Here is a 20591-nt window from a genome sequence, read left to right on the forward strand (position 1 = left end):
AGTCATATGAAATCCAGATTAGGACCTAATGAATTTACTTCAATTGACTGATTCCTTATATGTAACTCAGTAAAATGTTTGAAATTGCTGCATTTATATTTTTGTTCAGTATATTTGTATGAAAAACATGTAAACTCAACTGTTAATAGGTCTCAATATTCACTAAACATTGTAAACTCTTTACATACAGTATATGTATTTGAAGTCGGAAGTTTACATACACCTTAGCCAAATACATTCAAACTCAAAGTTTTTCACAATTTCTGACATTTATTCCTAGTAAAAATTCGCTGTCTTAGGTCAGTTAGGATCACCACTTTATTTTAAGAATGTGAAACGTCAGAATAATAGTTGAGAATTATTTATTTCAGCTTTTATTTCATCACATTCCCAGTGGGTCAGAAGTTTACATACACTCAATTAGTATTTGGTAGCATTGCCTTTAAATTGATTAACTTGGGTCAAACGTTTCAGGTGGCCTTCCACAAGCTCCCCACAATAAGTTGGGTGAATTTTGGCCCATTCCTCCTGACAGAGCTTGTGTAACTGAGTCAGGTTTGTAGGCCTCCTTCCCAAGGATGAACCAGACTTGTGGCCTACAATTTTCTTTCCTGAGGTCTGGGATGATTTCTTTTGATTTACTCATGATATCAAGCAAAGAGGCACTGAGTTTGAAGGTAGGCCTTGAAATACATCCACAGGTACACCTCCAATTGACATAAAATAGCAGAAGCTTCTAAAGCCATGACATAATTTCCTGGAATTTTCCAAGCTGTTTAAAAGCACAGTCAACATAGTGCGTGTACATTAATCCACACACAAAAAGGTTGACCGACATCAGTTCAGTTTATCTTTCAATCACCCACGTGGGTAAAACCAATGGAGATGGCACGTGGGTATCTGCTTATATAAACCAATGAGGAGATGGGAGAGGCAGGACTTGATGTGAGGCCTGTGGCAATTTCCTCTTCTGTCTAATGGTAAGTTCACCACTGCATCATTTATTGTGTTGAGATTCCCATTCACTAGCCTAACCATCTGTTTTTTGCAAGTTCGTCGAGACATTTGACCCCCGGTCGAAGTTAGAATCCCACCACTGCATCATTTATTGTGTTGAGATTCCCATTCACTAGCCTAACCATCCGTTTTTTGCAAGTTCGTCAAGACGTTTGACCCCCGGTCGAGGTTATAATCCCAGTCGAGGCTACCTCCGAATGAGCTACAATACACTTCCATAGTTGGTTTGTATTTATTATGGATCCCCATTAGCTGCTGCCTTCCTGGTGTCCAGCAAAAGTAAGGCAGTTTTTACAGTTTAAAACATTAAAACAATACATTCACAACACACCGTGTGCCCTCAGGCCCATACCACATATCTACAGTACTAAATCCATGTGTATGTATCGTGTGTCTGTGCCTATGTTTGTGTTGCCGTTCCATAAGGTGTTTTTTTTGTTGTCTGTTTTTGAAATCACATTTTACTGCTTGCATCAGTTACTTGATGTGGACTAGAGTTCCATGTAGTCATGGCTCTACTGTGCGCCTAGTACTGTGTGTGCCTCCCACAGTCTGATGAATTCATTAATGCCATTTTTATGTATCTGCATCCAGTATGGAAGTTAGAGGACATTGTGTGTGAAAATGCTAACTAGCTTAGCACAAAGACTAGAAGTCTACAGGAAGTTAGCATGCTAACACTTTTGATCAGAACACAAAGTGACAAGATGCACAGATAGTGCCAAAACTGGCACAGATATTCTCCATCCTCATGGACATCAGGCTCAGTAGAATGTCATTGGTACAGTAATGGTAACAGACTGTCCCAAATGGCACCCTGTTCTCTACATAGCGCTGGTCAAAAGCAGTACACTATAAAAGGGAATAAGGTGCAATTTGGGAGGCAAACATTGGTATACAGAAGACTATATTGACTATAGCTCAGCATTCAACACCATAGTACCCTCCAAGCTTATCACTTATCATTAAGCTTGAGGCCCTGGGTCTTAACCCCACCCTGTGCAATTGGGTCCTGGACTTCCTGACGGGCCGCCCCCAGGTGGTGACAGTAGGAAACAATATCTCCACTTCACTGATCCTCAACACTGGGGGCCCACACGGGTGTGTGCTGTCAGGAAAATAACCTCTCACTCAACATCAACAAAACAAAGGAGATGATTGTGGACTTCAGGAAACAGCAGATGGAGCACCCCCCAGCCACATCAAGGAACAGCAGTGGAGAAGGTGGAAAGTTATGTTCCTCGGCATACAAATCACTGACAAACTCACACAGACAGTGTGGTGAAGGTGGCGCAACAGCCCTTCTTCAACCTCAGGAGGCTGAAGAAATTTGGCTTGTCACCCAAAACCCTCACAGACTTTAACAGATGCACAATTGAGAGCATCCTGTCGGGCTATATCACCGCCTGGTACAGCAACTGCACCGCCCACAGCCGCAGGGCTCTCCAGAGGGTGGTGTGGTCTGCACAACGCGTCCGGGGGCAAACTACCTGCCCTTCAGGACACCTACAACACCCGATGTCACAGGAAGGCCAAAAATATCATCAAGGACAACAACCACCTGAGCCACTGCCTGTTCACCTTGCTATCATCCAGAAGGCAAGGTCAGTACAGGTGCATTAAAGCTGGGACCAAGAGACTGAAAAACAACTTCTAGCTCAAGGACATTAGACTGTTAAAACAGCCATCACTACTACATTAGAGGCTGCTGCCTACATGCAGACTTGAAATCATTGGCCACTTGAATAATGGAACACTAGTCACTTTAATAATGTTTACATATCTTGCATTACTCATCTCATACATATATACTGTATTTTATACTATCTATTGCATCTTAGGCTATGCCACTATCATTGCCCATCCATATATTTATATATTGTTATTCCATTCCTTACATTTGTGTATTAGGTATTTGTTGTGTAATTGTTAGATATTGCTGCATTGTCGGAACAAGAAGCACAAGCATTTTGCTACACTTGCAATAACATCTGCTAATCATGTGTACGTGACCAATAAAATTTGATTTATTTGATTTGAGGACTAGTCAGGCAATCTCTCTGGATTCCATTTTAGGCTGTAATACATCTTACATCACTCGTAAAATCCTAGACGCATTGGCTAGATTCACATGGTCAACAAACCCTACTTCCATCATTTGCATTATTGCTCAAAGGCATAGATACTACTGTTGAAATGCTTATTGGACTAAGTAAAACTGGTTGTGTTACTACAATGAAAACATAACATGATACATTTCCTGTACTGCCACTGTGCCCGTCATAGCTACAAGTAGTCCATTTCCGCCATCTCCAGATACTTTGCGATGTAGTCCAATATGATCTTCTCATTGGCTGCATCTTTTAAATAAAAGTGAGCTCCAGGTAGCATTTGCACTGTAAAATCTCCAGATGATATTTCATTCCATGCTGTTAAATGAGAAAAGGGAAAGGCACATACCACATTTACAGTTGTGATGGAAACAGATCACAATTCGGTTTCAGCAACTAAAGTTCTAAAGCAACTTCAAGAGTTCTCTGAAGACCTTACACAAACAGCCAGGAACCTACAGCTGAACTGTGCTCATCACTTAGGACTATTAATGGCATTTTCTTTGGTGTTAATCACAGGGTGTTACAGCAGTGTAACTTATGGAGAGAATCGCTAGACATCACATGGAAAGCAGACATGCACGAGACATCAGAGCGCTGACCTTGTAAGTCATGAGGCATGTCCTGCTTTCCATCGAAGCATGTGACTGGGCATGAGAGGAGAGGACTCTCTGGCCTGTCACACCTGGAACACAAGAACAATCTTGATTACATATTTATACAAAAGCAGCTCAAACATAGTCCATGTCAGAATTAAAGAGCGACTGCCTTTAAAGGGCAAAGAATCCCTTTGAAAACAAGCTGTGTAGCATCGATTAAAGTCAAAAACAGTTATTTTTGTTATAAAGTCAGTCTCATCTAAAATGGAGTTTGGAACATCCGTGTGCCACAATGGGTAATTTGGGGGAAAAACATTAACCAACCGCGGAACTGGTCAGGAAACACACCTCAGACTGAAATCTTGTTTTTCTAATGAGAAACAGAAAAACACGTGCCAATCGGCGTGTTCAGATAGTCTTTAACTCCATAGCCATTGCATTATACAGGGCATTATAGGGAAATAATGCACGCTCTAGAATGCCCTTCTAGACAATCAGAATTGAGTATTCAACAATGCCATGGTATAAGGGGTAATAAATGTGTTGCTAATTAACATTTACAGGCCTGAGGTGCTAATAGAATGTGCGTCCCAATAATATCTCCTATCTTCTGAAGTGTGGGGAAATTTCCACCATATTTCTTATACCAGCAATTTCCTTTCAAATTAGTGAAAGTGCACACTATGGGAGGAAAGAGAGAATTGTGACAAAGCTAGAGACGACCACCTGTAGTTCTCCACCACGTGGAGGTCGGCTTTCAGCGCAGGTAGGAAGAGCTTTACAACCTCAGGATTGGCCAGTAACTCGGGGGGAGTCCCACCAATCCTGGTCATCCACTGGAGAAACTCCTCGTCTGATAAATCACTTCTCTTTGGGGCTTGGATACGCATCTCAGACTAGAAAGCAAGGAAAAACTAAAAGGATGTCTTTCAAAAGGTATGAGAAATGCCCATATGGTTACATGTCATACAAATGTCGTAGTAAAGTTATATTGTATAAATGCTGTTCGGTTTTTACATGATTGCTATTATAGTACTCACGTAGGGTGCAGAGGCACCAGACAGGAAGATGTGAATTGGTTCCAGCTTGTGGACTCTTTTCAAAGTATCTGCTATAGCAAAGCTGGTCATGGCGCCAAAGCTGTGACAGTGCAGAATAGCGATAAAAGGTCATCACAATTCTGACAACTTTGGATCAATAAAATGTAGCTTCAGATAAGGACCATGATGACTATAGATCAAACAGTTCCCTCAGTAATTAAGTGTGCCATCAAAAACTGTACTCGTGACAACCTGATTTGGTTCTGGGTGACGAGATTCATACCTAAGTGGCACTGATGACATGTTTCTACTTGTACCTGTGGCCAAAGAGGGCAAACGGTTTCTCCTTGAGCACCGGCAGTAGCACATTGATGACCTCATCTACAATCTGCTCCATGCTTTGAAAGAAGGGCTCTTTGGCTCGAGCCTCCCGGCCAGGAAGTTTAACAGCATACACTAGCAAAGAACAAAGTGGGAGATAGAAACATTGGGTCTCCTTTCCCTTCACTAAACCTACTTCTCATGAATCATGACAAATTCAATTGACCAATCCTATTTTTATAATATAAATTAGAGCCTGACCGATATGGGTTTCTTGGGTCCGATATTGATTTTAGGGAGGAAAAAGTGACTGATTATCGATATTGTTTTTTTAGTTTTTTTTTTAGAGGTGGAATGATTTTTATTTTATTTTTAACTACAAACTGTGCTCCAAAGGATTAACAGATACTCTAAAGGATAATTTCTTAACTAAATATTAAAATGTGGTTTACATCAAAAAGCTACTAAATCCTCTATAAATACAAAACACTTGTTTCCGTTTACCTTCTTAGGTTGAACTTTGTCCATCTATAGCAGGGGATAAAAATGCAGAATTGTTTTGTTGCTGAAGCACCACAAGCAAACTATTAAACAAGGGATGAATGAATCACACTGTCTCCATAAATGTGAAACTTCACACATTCACTGTTCACACATTCACAACCTATTCAGTGAAATGCTGTACCACGCAGTTCATGTCACCACTAGGTGTCAGCATTTGTTTTGAGTAGATTCAATGTCGTGCTTTCAAATCAAACTTTATTTGTCACATGCGCCAAATACAACAAGTGAAGACTTTACGGTGAGATACTTACAAGCCCTTAACCAACAGTGCAGTTCAAGAAGGGTTAAAAAAAACATTTACTAAGTAGACTAAAATAAAAAGTCACACAATAAGAATAACGAGGCTATATACAGAGGGCACTGGTATCAAGTCAGTGTGCGGGGGAACAGGTTAGTTGAGGTCATTTCTACATGTAGGTAGGGGTGAAGTGACTATGCATCGATAATAAACAGCGAGTAGCAGCAGTGTACAAAAGGGAGGGGGAGGGGGCAATGTAAATTGTCCGGTGGTGATTTTATCAATTGTTCAGCAGTCTTATGGCTTGGGGGTAGAAGCTGTTGAGGAGCCTTTTGGTCCTAGACTTGGCGCTCCAGTACCACTTGCCGTGTGGTAGCAGAGAAAACAGTCTATGACTTGGGTGACTGGAGTCTGACAATTTTATGGGCTTTCCTCTGACACAGCCTATTGTATAGGTCCTGGATGGCAGGAAGCTTGGCCCCAGTGATGTACAGTGCGGTTCGCACTATAAGATTAACGAGGCTATATACAGAAGGCACTGGTATCAAGTCAGTGTGCGGGGGAACAGGTTAGTTGAGCCCTCTGTAGTGCCTTAAGGTCAGCTGCTGAGCAGTTGCCATACCAGGTGGTGATGCAACCGGTCAAGATGCTCTCGATGGTGCAGCTGTAGAAACTTTTGAGGATCTGGTGACCCATGCCAAATCTTTTCAGTCTCCCGAGGGGAGAAAGGTTTTGTTGTGCCCTCTTTACGACTGTTTTGGTATGTTTGGACCATGATAGTTAGTTTGTGATGTGGACACCAAGGAACTTGAAACTCTCGACCTGCTCCACAACAGCCCAGTTGCAGAGGGAGTGTGTTTAGGCCCAGAGTCCTTAGCTTAGTGATCCTGGGCACTATGGTGTTGAAATCTGAGCTGTAGTCAATGAACAGCATTCTCACATAGGTGTTCCTTTTGTCAATAGTCAAAGGTCATGTAAACAAACACTTTATGGAAACCTTGCATTGAGATCTTAGTGCACATGCTAGCTGTTCATTACGCCAATGTTTTCTTACAGAAACCATAATGTAAATTACACTGATATTCAATACAACATGTATTGACTATACACTGAGTGTACAAAACATTAGGAACACCTTCCTAATATTGAGTAGCACCCCTTTTCGCTGACAGAATAGCCTCAATTTGACAGGGCATGAACTCTACAAGGTGCCAAAACCGTTCCACAGGGATGCTGGCCCATGTTGACTCCAATGCTTCCTACAGTTGTGTCAAGTTGGCTAGCAGTCCTTTGGGTGTTGGACCATTCTTGATACACAGAGGAAACTGTTGAGTGAAAAACCCAGCTACGTTGCGGTTCATGACACACTCAAACCGGTGCGCCTGGCACCTACTACCATAACCCGTTCAAAGGCACTTCAATCTTTTGTCGAGCCGATTCACCCTCTGAATGGAACACACACAATCCATGTCGCTATTGTCTCAAGGTTTAAAAATCCATCTTTAAAAACGGTCTCTCCCCCTTTATCTACACTGATTGAAGAGGATTCAACAAGTGACATCAATAAGCCCCATCAAACCCTGGGGCGGCAGGGTAGCCTAGTGGTTAGAGCGTTGGACTAGTAACCGGAAGGTTGTGAGTTCAAACCCCCGAGCTGACAAGTTACAAATCTGTCGTTCTGCCCCTGACCAGGCAGTTAACCCACTGTTCCCAGGCCGTCATTGAAAATAAGAATGTGTTCTTAACTGACTTGCCTGGTTAATTTAAAAAAGGATCATAGCTTTCACCTGTTCATGTCATGGAAAGAGCAGGTGTCAATGTTTTGTACACTCAGTGTATATTTCAACTGCAAATGGCATACGCTGATAACTGAAAACGTTAACGCAAGAAAATCCTTGCCGCAATGGTTTTAGTCATACACCTAATTCAGCCATCTATCTCATCATGAATGCAAGCACATGACTCGAATGATAGATTGGCGCCAACTATCTTGCTTTTTGCAGTTTGTGGAAAACTAAATAAGCCCACACAGTAAGTGCTATTTTTGTATCAAGGAGTGTTCACTTTGGCGTCAGTCCGGTGTCCGCACATAAGTACCACAGAGATTGCTAGCTAGGTTAACACACACACACATATACACACACACATACATATGCCATGCCCACACAGCCATCTCCATAAACAAACATTGGCAGTAGAATGAGCACAGTGACATTCAACGTGGCACCATCATAGGATGCAACCTTTCCAACACAACAAGTCATTCGTCAAATTTCCGCCCTGCTAGAGTTGCCCCAATCAACTGTGCTGTTGTGAAGTGGAAACGTCTAGGAGCAACAACGGCTCAGCCGCAAAGTGGTAGGCCACCCAAGCTCACAGAACAGTATGTCAAGTGCTGAAGCGCGTAAAAATAGTCTGTCCTCAGGTACAACACTCACTACCAAGTTCCAAACTCCTTCTGGAAGCAACGCCAGCACAATAACTGTTTGTCGGCAGCTTCATTAAATGGGTTTCCACAGCCGAGCAGCTGCACAAGCCTAAGATCACCATGCGCAATGCCAAGCGTTGGCTGGGGTAGTTTAAAGTTCGCTGCCATTGGACTCTGGAGCAGTGGAAATGCATTCTCTGGAGCGATAAATCACACTTCACCATCTGGCAGTCTGACGGAAAAATCTGAGTTTGGTAGATGCTAGGAGGACGCCATCTGCCCCAATGCATAGTGCCAACTGTAAAGTTTGGTGGAGGAGGAATAATGGTCTGGGGATGTGTTTTTATGGTTCGGGCTTGGGCCCTTAGTTCCAGTGAACTAAAATCTTAACACTACAGCATACAATGACATTCTAGACGATTTTGTGCTTCCAACTTTGTGGCAACAGTTTAGGGAAGGCCCTTTCCTTTTTCAGCATGACAATGCTGACAGTGCACAAAGCAAGTCCATACAGAAATGGTTTGTTGAGATCAGTGTGGAAGAACTTGACTGACTTGCACAGAGCACTGACCTGAGTCCAATCAAACACCTTTGGAATTAATTGGACCGCCGACTGCGAGCCAGGCCTAATTGCCCAACATCAGCCCCCGACCTCACTAATGCTTGTGGCTGAATGGAAGCAAGTCTCCGCAGCAATGTTCCAACATCTAGTCTAAAGACTTCCCAGAAGAGTGGAGTCTGTCATACAGCAAAGGTGGGCCCAACTCCATATTAATGCCCATGATTTTGGAATGAGATGTTCGACAAGCAGGTGTCCACACACACTACATGCCCAAAATTATCTTGCCGGCTAGATAGAGCCTAACTACATAGCTGTCTAGCTAGCCAGCTAACGTTAACTAAGTGAGAATGGGGTGAGGACAGGGCTGTTTGCTTGGTGAAGTGTACTTTGATTATTTACTTATTCAAATATGCCATCACTAGATGTGGCAAGCTACTCACCGTCAAACCACCATGCCTACTCTCTCTTGACTTAGGGCTGAATGTTGTTCAATGAGCATCTCGTAGAATGCCATCTTTAGGCAACCATTGAAAAATTCTAAAAAGTGACAGCAAATAAGACATACTGTATTCGTTAATTCTATGTATATAATATTGCAGGTTTATATGCAGAATAAAGTCAGACACATATTTCTGAGAAAGATAAAAGAGAAGAAAGATAAGATAATTGGCCGATAATATTGGTCAACCGATTTATCGGTCGGGCTCTAAAAATAATAGTACCTTATGTAAAGCGCCTTTGGGTCTTTGAAAATGGCTATGTAAATCCAATGTATTATTATCATCATCATCATCATCATCATTACCTTCAATGGAGGTGAGGATTTTCCCCCAGCGTGCATAGTGTATGGAGCCTCCACCTGCCCATGGGAAGCATATCAGCCTGGCCACGGCATCAGGTCTCTTACTGAAGCAGTTGATCACCTTGTCCATTCTACTGTATTTGACAAGAGAAATTAAAATAAGGATTAGGCCTATGTATAATGCGGCAAAATTGAAGATGATATTTGCTAAGGCCAGCCTCTTGGAGTCACCTCCTCACTGTTGACCGTGAGACTGGTGTTTTGCTGGTACTATTTAATGTCACGGGTGCACCTCAGCCACGCTCAATGTACTGAACGATATCATAACCGCCATCGATAAAAGACAGTATTGTGCAGCCGTCTTCATCGACCTGGCCAAGGCTTTCGACTCTGTCAATCACCATATTCTTATCGGCAGACTCAGTAGCCTCGGTTTTTTCTAATGACTGCCTTGCCTGGTTCACCAATTACTTTGCAGACAGAGTTCAGTGTGCCAAATCGGAGGGCATGTTGTCCGGTCCTCTGGCAGTCTCTATGGGGGTACCACAGGGTTAAATTCTCAGGCCGACTCTTTTCTCTGTATAAATCAATGATGTTGCTCTTGCTGCGGGCGATTCCCTGATCCACCTCTACGCAGACGACACCATTCTGTATACTTCTGGCCCTTCCTTGGACACTGTGCTATCTAACCTCCAAAAGAGCTTCAACGCCATACAACACTCCTTCAGTGGCCTCCAACTGCTCTTAAACGCTAGTAAAGCCAAATGCATGCTTTTCAACCGTTCGCTGCCTGCACCCGCACGCCCGACTAGCATCACCACCCTGGATGGTTCCGACCTAGAATATGTGGACATCTATAAGTACCTAGGTGTCTGGCTAGACTGTAAACTCTCCTTCCAGACTCAAATCAAACATCTCCAATCTAAAATCAAATCTAGAGTCGGCTTTATATTCTGCAACAAAGCCTCCTTCACTTACATCGCCAAACTTACCCTAGTAAAACTGACTATCCAACCGATCCTCGACTTTGGCGATGTCATCTACAAAATAGCTTTCAATACTCTACTCAGCAAACTAGATGCAGTTTATCACAGTGCCATCCGTTCTGTTACTAAAGCACCTTATACCACCCACCACTGCGACCTGTATGCTCTCGTCGGCTGGCCCTCGCTACATATTAGGCGCCAGACCCACTGGCTCCAGGTCATCTACAAGTCCATGCTAGGTAAAGCTCCGCCTTATCTCAATTCACTGGTGACGATGGCAACACCCACCCGTAGCACGTGCTCCAGCAGGTGTATCTCACTGATCATCCCTAAAGCCAAAACCTCATTTGACCGCCTTTCCTTCCAGTTCTCTGCTGCCTGTGACTGGAACGAATTGCAAAAAAATAAATAAAATAAAAAATAAAAAAATTCACTGAAGTTGGAGACTTTTATCTCCCTCACCAAATTTAAACATCTGCTATCTGAGCAGATAACCGATCGATCGCTGCAGCTGTACATAGTCCATCGGTAAATAGCCCACCCAATTTACCTACCTCATCCCCATACTGTTTTTATTCATTTACTTTTCTGCTCTTTTGCACACCAGTATCTCTAACTGCACATGACCATCTGATCATTTATCACTCCAGTGTTAATCTGCTGAATTGTAATTATTCACCTACCTCCTCATGCCTTTTGCACACAATGTATATAGACTATTTTTTTCTACTGTGTTATTGACTTGTTTATTCCATGTGTAACTCTTGTGTTGTTGTCTGTTCACACTGCTCTGCTTTATCTTGGCCAGGTCGCAGTTGTAAATGAGAACTTGTTCTCAACTAGCCTCCCTGGTTAAATAAATAAAAAGCTGCCAGTTGAGGACTTGTGAGGCGTCTGGTTGGTTTCCGATTGCCCAATGCCAAACAAAGCCATGTGTTCATGCAAGTAATGTGTTTATTGGAGAAAAATGCTCATGTTTAATCCATTATTGATTATCAAGAAGCATAACTTCTCTCAAACTTCATATCACTTTCGTCTTCCAACAACATGCAGGAGAAAACAACGCAATAGCATCTCGCTCTAACAGCGCCGTGAATAGGGTATATTCAGTAGTCTTTATCCCTGGTTTAGACTCAGGCCTTAATCAGCATGCTCTCAAAAATGCGCTAACTACTCACATAATGTTTCAGACATATCAAGTTATGGTAAGCTACTGCGTGAGTATCATCGAATGTTCGCAGTCAAACAACCAATAATAATGCGTGCCTCGGTTTATTTTCCTATTTTTGGTCCAGACTGGCACCACGTCATGATTGGAATCGGACCGAGCACCCTTTTTTTGAGCGAACCACTGTGCGTTGTTAGTGCGCTCCCGTGTGCTGATAGAGTTCACACCCGTCCAAACGAACCGAAATAAGGGCGAATATGTGCCAGAGATCGTAAAAGACGCTCGAAACCAAATGGTGCGAAAGCCCTCTTACTTTCCTGTGCATCAGGATGCAAAGGTATAATGGAACAAACTGACGACTACCAAAACGCAAACTTTTTTTTATACCAGGTGCAATGTACAGGTTTATAAGCTACCGCAAACGAACCATGTTTGTTTGGATTTTGGTCACATTACTGCCAGATCCAGTTCTTACACTTAATGTAGCTTACTAAATCTCACGTCACTGAAGAATTTCTAAGCGTTAACTAGTATGTCATACTGTAAATACCTGTTAAATAGTCGTGGCACCTCACATTTTCTTAAAGCTTCCTGGTTCTTCTCCTCCTTTCCTCCTTTTTCTTCTTCTTAGCGAATTGGCTGGCAGATCGCCTCCAACTTTTAGATGCATACACTGCCACCTACTGTGCTGGTGTGTGAGGCCACTCACAGCCTATCGACATTTTAATTTATTTGTTTAATTTTACCTTTATTTAACCAGGCAAGTCAGTTAAGAACACATTCTTATTTTCAATGACAGCCTGGGAACAGTGGGTTAACTGCCTGTTCAGGGGCAGAACGACAGATTTGTACCTTGTCAGCTCGGGGGTTTGAACTCGCAACCTTGGTTACTAGTCCAACGCTCTAACCACTAGGCTACCCTTACCTTATAAATTCTTAATAAGGTAATACAAAATTGGGAAAAAGGAAAATTGCCCTGCCAACTATTCGCCCTCTCTCTCTCTAAAAAAAACACCAACCCATTCCACTATTTAACCCTATCTAGTCCTATTCCAGAACCAATGGAGGCTGCTGAAGGGAGGGCAGCTCATAATAATAGCTGGAAAGGTGCAAATGGAATGGCATCAATCACATGGAAAGCATGTGTTTGAAGTATTTGATACCATCCCACCTATTGTGCTCCAGTCATTAACACGAGCCTGTCTTCCCCAATTAAGGTGGCACCAACCTCCTGTGTCAGAACACTACCACTCAACACCCCCTGCAGCTGTTCTGCAGCAAATCCTTACAATCCCAAGTATTTCTCTGCCTCTGCTTCCACAGTCCTGGTTCTTCTCTTCTTCAGGTTTGGTTAGTAAACGGATGCTGAAATAGATCAAAAGTTTCATCTGAATTCTGGAGTGTGGAATTACATGGTAAATAATTAATTTATATATATTATATTAAATATATAAATAACTTAACTATGGATGTACAGTACTATATATCATATTAAATATATAAATAATGTTATTCTGGATGTATAGTACTGAGGCCAGTGAAACATTTTAGACCAAAGATTTGGAAGTGTATTTTGCCCCAATAGGGTCTTTACCACTTTTGCTATGTACTGTACCCTGTCCCTATGCACTGCATTGTCAAATCCCTTATAAATAAAGGATCACTGACAACTTTCTTTCTTTCACGAAGTGTAATTCTCTTTCAGTCCATTCGGTTCGAAATCTCACCTCTTTTGCGGGTCATTGGTTGAGGCCTTATTCAATCATGCCTAACAGGCCAATCAGCGCTTTGTGGGTGTAGGGGAGAACGGGTATGTTTATCCCATTTTTACAATCAGCATCACTCCATCAAGGGAAATATACTATTCTTTCTAACAAAGATATGTAAGGGATAAATGCCAACGTTCTGTACATTAGACGTTCTGTACATTAGACGTTCTGATATACATTAATGTACAGAACGGAAGCCTTTATCCCGCTTATACCACAGTTGCCCCCCAAAAATATTGAAGCACACATTTACCGGTATTAAAACTTATTTTGGGGGCCTTTTTAGTGGCGTAGCGGTTAGTACAGACCCGGATTTCATTGTCCCATTGCACTTTCTGAACGATTCCTCCAAAACATTGTTGCGGCTGGCTTCCCGTTAAGCTGGCGGGTGTTAAGGAGTGCGTTTAAGCTCATGTTTCGGAGGACACATGAATCCACATTCACCTCTCCCAGGCCCGTTGGGGAGTTGCAGCGATGAGACAAGATCGAATCTTATTTTTTGTTGATATTTTCATACTTTTTATAAGCAAATTAATACTTACTCATCTATTGATTGCTAGAGACGCGACCCAGTCGTTCATTAGATTAGTTTGATATTTACAAACATGACCCAGTTGTTAGTTCTTTATGTTCCGTTGCCATGCTCAGTGGCAAAGTTCTTATCCCTTGCTTACAGCTAGCTAGCCAACTAGCTACAGCTACCAGAGTATGTGAGCGGAGCAAGAGTGGAGCGAGGAGTGGAGCATGCCCAATTTGACTGGAGTCTGGAGAGAGTTTCGCAAAGGCTGAAGCATCGGCCTTCTAGCCCGCTCCAATTTCACTTAATTAGCTCTGGGCATGCCCGGCCCAGCATGCATTTGTAGGCTACTTGTGTGCTGCTATAGCACCTTGCTTTTGGTACTGTCATGAAGTTCGCTAAATATTTTCATAAAGAAACTGATAAAACACTCAGGTGCAAAGTCAAGGTGACTTACAAAGATGAGGACCAAGAGCAAGATAGGGAGTGTGGTGAGGGAGTGTTGTGATGTAACTAAAGGCACTGCTGCGCCTTCTTCACCACGCTGTCTGTGTGGGTGGACCATTTCAGTTTGTCCGTGATGTGTACGCCGAGGAACTTAGAACTTTCCACCTTCTTCACTACTGTCCTGTCGATGTGGATAGGGGGCTGCTCCCTCTGCTGTTTCCTGAAGTCCACGATCAGCTCCTTTGTTTTGTTGACATTGAGTGTGAGGTTATTTTCCTGACACCACTCTCCAAGGGCCCTTATCTCCTCCCTGTAGGCCGTCTCGTCGTTGTTGGTAATCAAGCCTACCACAGTAGAGTCGTCTGTAAACTTGATGATTGAGTTGGAGGTGTGCATGGCCACACAGCCATGGGTGAACAGGGAGTACAGGAGAGGGCTGAGAAAGCACCCTTGTGGGGTGGAGTGTTGAGGATCAACGGGTTTCCTACCCTCACCACCTAGGGGTGGCCCGTCAGGAATGCCAGGACCCAGTTGCACAGGACGGGGTCGAGACCTACGGTCTTGAGCTTAATGACGAGTTTGGAGGGTACTATGGTGTAAAATGCTGAGCTGTAGTCGATGAACAGCATTATTACATAGGTATTCCTCTTGGCCAGATGGATTAGGGCCGTGTGCAGAGTGATTGTGATTGCATCGTCTGTGGACATATTGGGGCGGTAAGCAAATTGAAGTGGATCTAGGGTGTCAGTGTTATGTACTTGAGTGAAGACCCAAAAGCGGTTTTAACAGAAAACAGAGTTCTTTAATGAAAAACAGGAATGGCATAAATCCTCTTCCAACGTTGACAATGGAACAAAAAGAACGTAGTATAGTGCAGGATGCACCTGCCAGGCAGACTCCGACAGGATAGGACAAGGTGGAAGCAAACGAGACGACAGCTTGCTTCTGGCATCAAAAACACAAACAAGAATCAGACACTGAAAGTAGCAGGAACAGAGAGAGAAATAGAGACCTAATCAGAGGGGGAAGAGAGAACAGGTGTGAAAGAGTGAATGAGCTAGTTAGGGGAAATGTAGAACAGCTGAAGGATGAGAGACAGAGAAGGTAACCTAAAAAGACCAGCAGAGAGAGACAGAGTGAAGAGAAAGGACAGGAACAGACATAACAAGACATGACAGTACCCCCCCCCCACTCACCGAGCGCCTCCTGGCGCACTCGAGGAGGAAACCTGGCGGCAACGGAGGAAATCATCGATCAGCGAACGGTCCAGCACGTCCCGAGAGGGAACCCAACTCCTCTCCTCAGGACCGTACCCCTCCCAATCCACTAGGTACTGATGACCACGGCCCCGAGGGCGCATGTCCAAAATCTTACGAACCCTGTAGATGGGTGCGCCCTCGACAAGGATGGGGGGAGGGACGAGCGGGGGCGCGAAGAACGGGCTTAACACAGGAGACATGGAAGACCGGGTGAACGCGACGAAGATAGCGGGAGAAGAAGTCGCACTGCGACAGGATTAATGACCTGGGAAATACGGAACGGACCAATGAACCGCGGGGCCAACTTGCGAGAAGCTGTCTTAAGGGGAAGGTTCTGAGTGGAGAGCCATACTCTCTGACCGCAACAATATCTAGGACTCTTGGTCCTACGCTTATTAGCGGCCCTCACAGTCTGCGCCCTATTACGGCAAAGTGCCGACCTGACCCCCTTCCAGGTGCGCTCGCAACGCTGGACAAAAGCCTGAGCGGAGGGGACGCAGGACTCGGCGAGCTGAGATGAGAACAGCGGAGGCTGGTACCCGAGGCTACTCTGAAAAGGAGATAGACCGGTAGCAGACGAGGGAAGCGAGTTGTGGGCGTACTCTGCCCAGGGGAGCTGTTCTGACCAAGACGCAGGGTTACGAAAAGAAAGACTGCGTAAAATGCGACCAACAGTCTGATTGGCCCGTTCGGCTTGACCGTTAGACTGGGGATGAAAGCCGGACGAGAGACTGACGGAAGCCCCAATCAAACGGCAAAACTCCCTCCAAAATTGAGACGTGAACTGCGGGCCTCTGTCGGAAACGACGTCAGACGGAAGGCCATGAATTCGGAAAACATTCTCGATAATGATCTGAGCCGTCTCCTTAGCAGAAGGGAGCTTAGCGAGAGGAATGAAATGAGCCGCCTTAGAGAATCTATCGACAACCGTAAGAATAACTGTCTTCCCCGCTGATGAAGGCAGTCCGGTGATGAAATCTAAAGCGATGTGAGACCACGGTCGAGAGGGAATGGGAAGCGGTCTGAGACGGCCGGCAGGAGGAGAGTTCCCAGATTTAGTCTGCGCGCAGACCGAACAAGCGGCGACAAATCGACGCGCGTCACGTTCCCGAGTGGGCCACCAGAAACGCTGGCAAATGGAAGCGAGCGTACCCGAACGCCGGGGTGGCCGGCTAACTTGGCAGAGTGGGCCCACTGAAGAACGGCCGGACGAGTAGGAACGGGAACGAACAGAAGGTTCCTAGGACAAGCTCGCGGCGACGGAGTGTGAGCGAGTGCTTGCTTTACCTGCCTCTCAATTCCCCAGACAGTCAACCCGACAACACGCCCTTCAGGGAGAATCCCTCGGGGTCGGTGGAGACCTCAGAAGAACTGAAGAGACGAGATAAAGCATCAGGCTTGGTGTTTTTGAGCCCGGACGATAAGAAATAACAAACTCGAAACGAGCGAAAAACAGAGCCCAACGAGCCTGACGCGCATTAAGTCGTTTGGCTGAACGGATGTACTCAAGGTTCCTATGGTCAGTCCAAACGACAAAAGGAACGGTCGCCCCCTCCAACCACTGTCGCCATTCGCCTAGGGCTAAGCAGATGGCGAGCAGTTCGCGATTACCAACATCATAGTTACGTTCTGACGGCGATAAGCGATGAGAGAAAAACGCGCAAGGATGGACCTTGCCATCAGAGAGAGAGCGCTGAGAAAGAATGGCTCCCACGCCCACCTCTGACGCGTCAACCTCAACAACAAACTGACTAGAGATGTCAGGTGTAACAAGAATAGGTGCGGATGTAAAACGATTCTTAAGAAGGTCAAAAGCTCCCTGGGCGGAAACGGACCACTTAAAGCACGTCTTAACAGAAGTAAGGGCTGTGAGGGGAGCTGCCACCTGACCGAAATTACGGATGAAACGACGATAGAAATTAGCGAAGCCCAGAAAGCGCTGCAGCTCGACGCGTGACTTAGGAACGGGCCAATCAATGACAGCCTGGACCTTAGCGGGATCCATCTTAATGCCCTCAGCGGAAATAACGGAACCGAGAAAAGGGACAGAGGCGGCATGAAAAGTGCACTTCTCAGCCTTCACATAAAGACAGTTCTCCAAAAGGCGCTGGAGGACGCGTCGCACGTGCTGAACATGAATCGAGAGAGACGGTGAAAAAATCAGGATATCGTCCATGTAAACGAAAACAAAAATGTTCAGCATGTCTCTCAGGACGTCGTTAACTAGTGCCTGAAAGACAGCTGGAGCGTTAACGAGGCCGAAAGGAAGAACCCGGTATTCAAAGTGCCCTAACGGAGTGTTAAACGCCGTCTTCCACTCGTCCCCCTCCCTGATGCGCACGAGATGGTAGGCGTTACGAAGGTCCAATTTGGTGAAAAACCTGGCTCCCTGCAGGATCTCGAAGGCTGAAGACATAAGAGGAAGCGGATAACGATTCTTAACTGTTATGTCATTCAGCCCTCGATAATCCACGCATGGGCGCAGGGACCCGTCCTTCTTCTGAACAAAAAAAAACCCCGCTCCGGCGGGAGAGGAGGAGGAGACTATGGTACCGGCGTCGAGCGAAACCGACAAATAATCCTCGAGAGCCTTACGTTCGGGAGCCGACAGAGAGTATAATCTACCCCGGGGAGTAGTTCCCGGAAGGAGATCAATAATACAGTCATACGACCGGTGTGGAGGGAGAGAAGTGGCCTTGGAACGACTGAACACCGTGCGCAGATCGTGATACTCCTCCGGCACCCCTGTCAAATCGCCAGGCTCCTCCTGTGAAGAAGAGACAGAGGAAACAGGAGGGATAGCAGACATTAAACAGGTCACATGACAAGAAACATTCCAGGATAGGATAGTATTACTAGACCAATTAATAGAAGGGTTATGGCGCACTAGCCAGGGATGACCCAAAACAACAGGTGTAAAAGGTGAACGAAAAATTAAAAAAGAAATGGTTTCGCTATGATTACCAGAGACAGTGAGGGTTAAAGGCAGCGTCTCACGCTGAATCTTGGGGAGAGAACTACCATCTAAAGCGAACAAGGCCGTGGGCTCCCCTAACTGTCTGAGAGGAATGTCATGTTCCCGAGCCCAGGTCTCGTCCATAAAACAGCCCTCCGCCCCAGAGTCTATCAAGGCACTGCAGGAAGCAGATGAACCGGGCCAGCGGAGATGGACCGGAAAGGTAGTGCGTGATCCAGAAGGAGAGGCCTGAGTAGTTGCGCTCACCAGTAGCCCTCCCCTTACTGATGAGCTCTGGCTTTTACTGGACATGAGGTGACAAAATGACCAGCGGAGCCGCAGTAGAGACAGAGGCGATTGGTGATTCTCCGTTCCTTCTCCTTGGCCGAGATGCGGATACCCCCCAGCTGCATAGGCTCAGCATCCGAGCCGGCGGAGGAGGGTGGCAGTGATGCGGCAGGTGGCAGTGATGTGGAGAGGGGAGCAACGGAGAACGCGAGCTCCTTTCCACGAGCTCGGCGACGAAGATCAAACCGTCGCTCTATGCGAATAGCGAGGGCTATTAAGGAGTCCAGACTGGAAGGAACCTCCCGGGAGAGGATCTCATCCTTAACCTCGACGAGGAGACCCTCCAGAAAACGAGCGAGCAAAGCCGGCTCGTTCCAGTCACTAGAGGCAGCGAGAGTGCGAAACTCAATAGAATAATCCGTTATGGATCGATTCCCCTGACATAGGGAAGACAGGGCCCTGGAAGCCTCCTCCCCAAAAACAGAACGGTCAAAAACCCGTATCATCTCCTCCTTAAAGTCCTGAAACTGGTTAATACACTCAGCCCTCGCCGCCCAGATTGCCGTGCCCCACTCACGCGCCCGTCCGGTAAGGAGAGAAATGACGTAGGCGATGCGGGCTGCGCTCCTGGAGTAAGTGTTGGGCTGGAGAGAGAACACCACATCACACTGAGTGAGGAATGAGCGGCACTCAGTGGGCTCCCCAGAGTAACAGGGCGGGTTGTTGATCCTGGGCTCCGGAGACTCGGAAACCCTGGAAGTGGGCGGTGGATCGAGGTGGAGTTGGTGAACCTGTCTTGTGAGGTCGGAGACTTGGACGGCCAGGGTCTCAACGGCATGTCGAGCAGCAGACAATTCCTCCTCGTGTCTGCCTAGCATCGCTCCCTGGATCTCGACGGCGGAGTGAAAAGGGTCCGGAGCCGCTGGGTCCATTCTTGGTCTGATTCTTCTGTTATGTACTTGAGTGAAGACCCAAAAGCGGTTTTAACAGAAAACAGAGTTCTTTAATGAAAAACAGGAATGGCATAAATCCTCTTCCAACGTTGACAATGGAACAAAAAGAACGTAGTATAGTGCAGGATGCACCTGCCAGGCAGACTCCGACAGGATAGGACAAGGTGGAAGCAAACGAGACGACAGCTTGCTTCTGGCATCAAAAACACAAACAAGAATCAGACACTGAAAGTAGCAGGAACAGAGAGAGAAATAGAGACCTAATCAGAGGGGGAAGAGAGAACAGGTGTGAAAGAGTGAATGAGCTAGTTAGGGGAGATGTAGAACAGCTGAAGAATGAGAGACAGAGAAGGTAACCTAAAAAGACCAGCAGAGAGAGACAGAGTGAAGAGAAAGGACAGGAACAGACATAACAAGACATGACAGTCAGGTAGGGTGGGAGTGATATGATCTTTGACTAGTCTCTTAAAGCACTTCATGAAGATGGAAGTGAATGCTACATGGCAATAGTCGTTTAGCTCAGTTACCTTAGCTTTCTTGGGAACAGACCATGTACCACGAATATA

General features: G+C 45.4%; 1 protein-coding gene across 1 annotated transcript; it reads right to left on the reverse strand.

The window, feature by feature from the left end:
• Positions 1–345: 345 nt before the first annotated feature.
• On the reverse strand, positions 346–12463 carry olah (oleoyl-ACP hydrolase). The gene is made up of 7 exons (XM_064983918.1): positions 12387–12463; positions 9686–9816; positions 5085–5223; positions 4768–4867; positions 4454–4623; positions 3731–3813; positions 346–3446 (listed from the first exon to the last, which is right to left on the reverse strand). The coding sequence occupies exons 2-7, from the start codon at positions 9810–9812 to the stop codon at positions 3304–3306; spliced, it is 762 nt and encodes a 253-aa protein (XP_064839990.1). The 5' UTR covers positions 9813–9816; positions 12387–12463; the 3' UTR covers positions 346–3303.
• Between the last annotated feature and the right edge of the window lie 8128 nt (positions 12464–20591).

The sequence above is a fragment of the Oncorhynchus masou genome, chromosome 13 (genome assembly GCF_036934945.1).
Source record: "Oncorhynchus masou masou isolate Uvic2021 chromosome 13, UVic_Omas_1.1, whole genome shotgun sequence".
In the NCBI taxonomy this organism is placed as follows: Eukaryota; Metazoa; Chordata; class Actinopteri; order Salmoniformes; family Salmonidae; genus Oncorhynchus; species Oncorhynchus masou.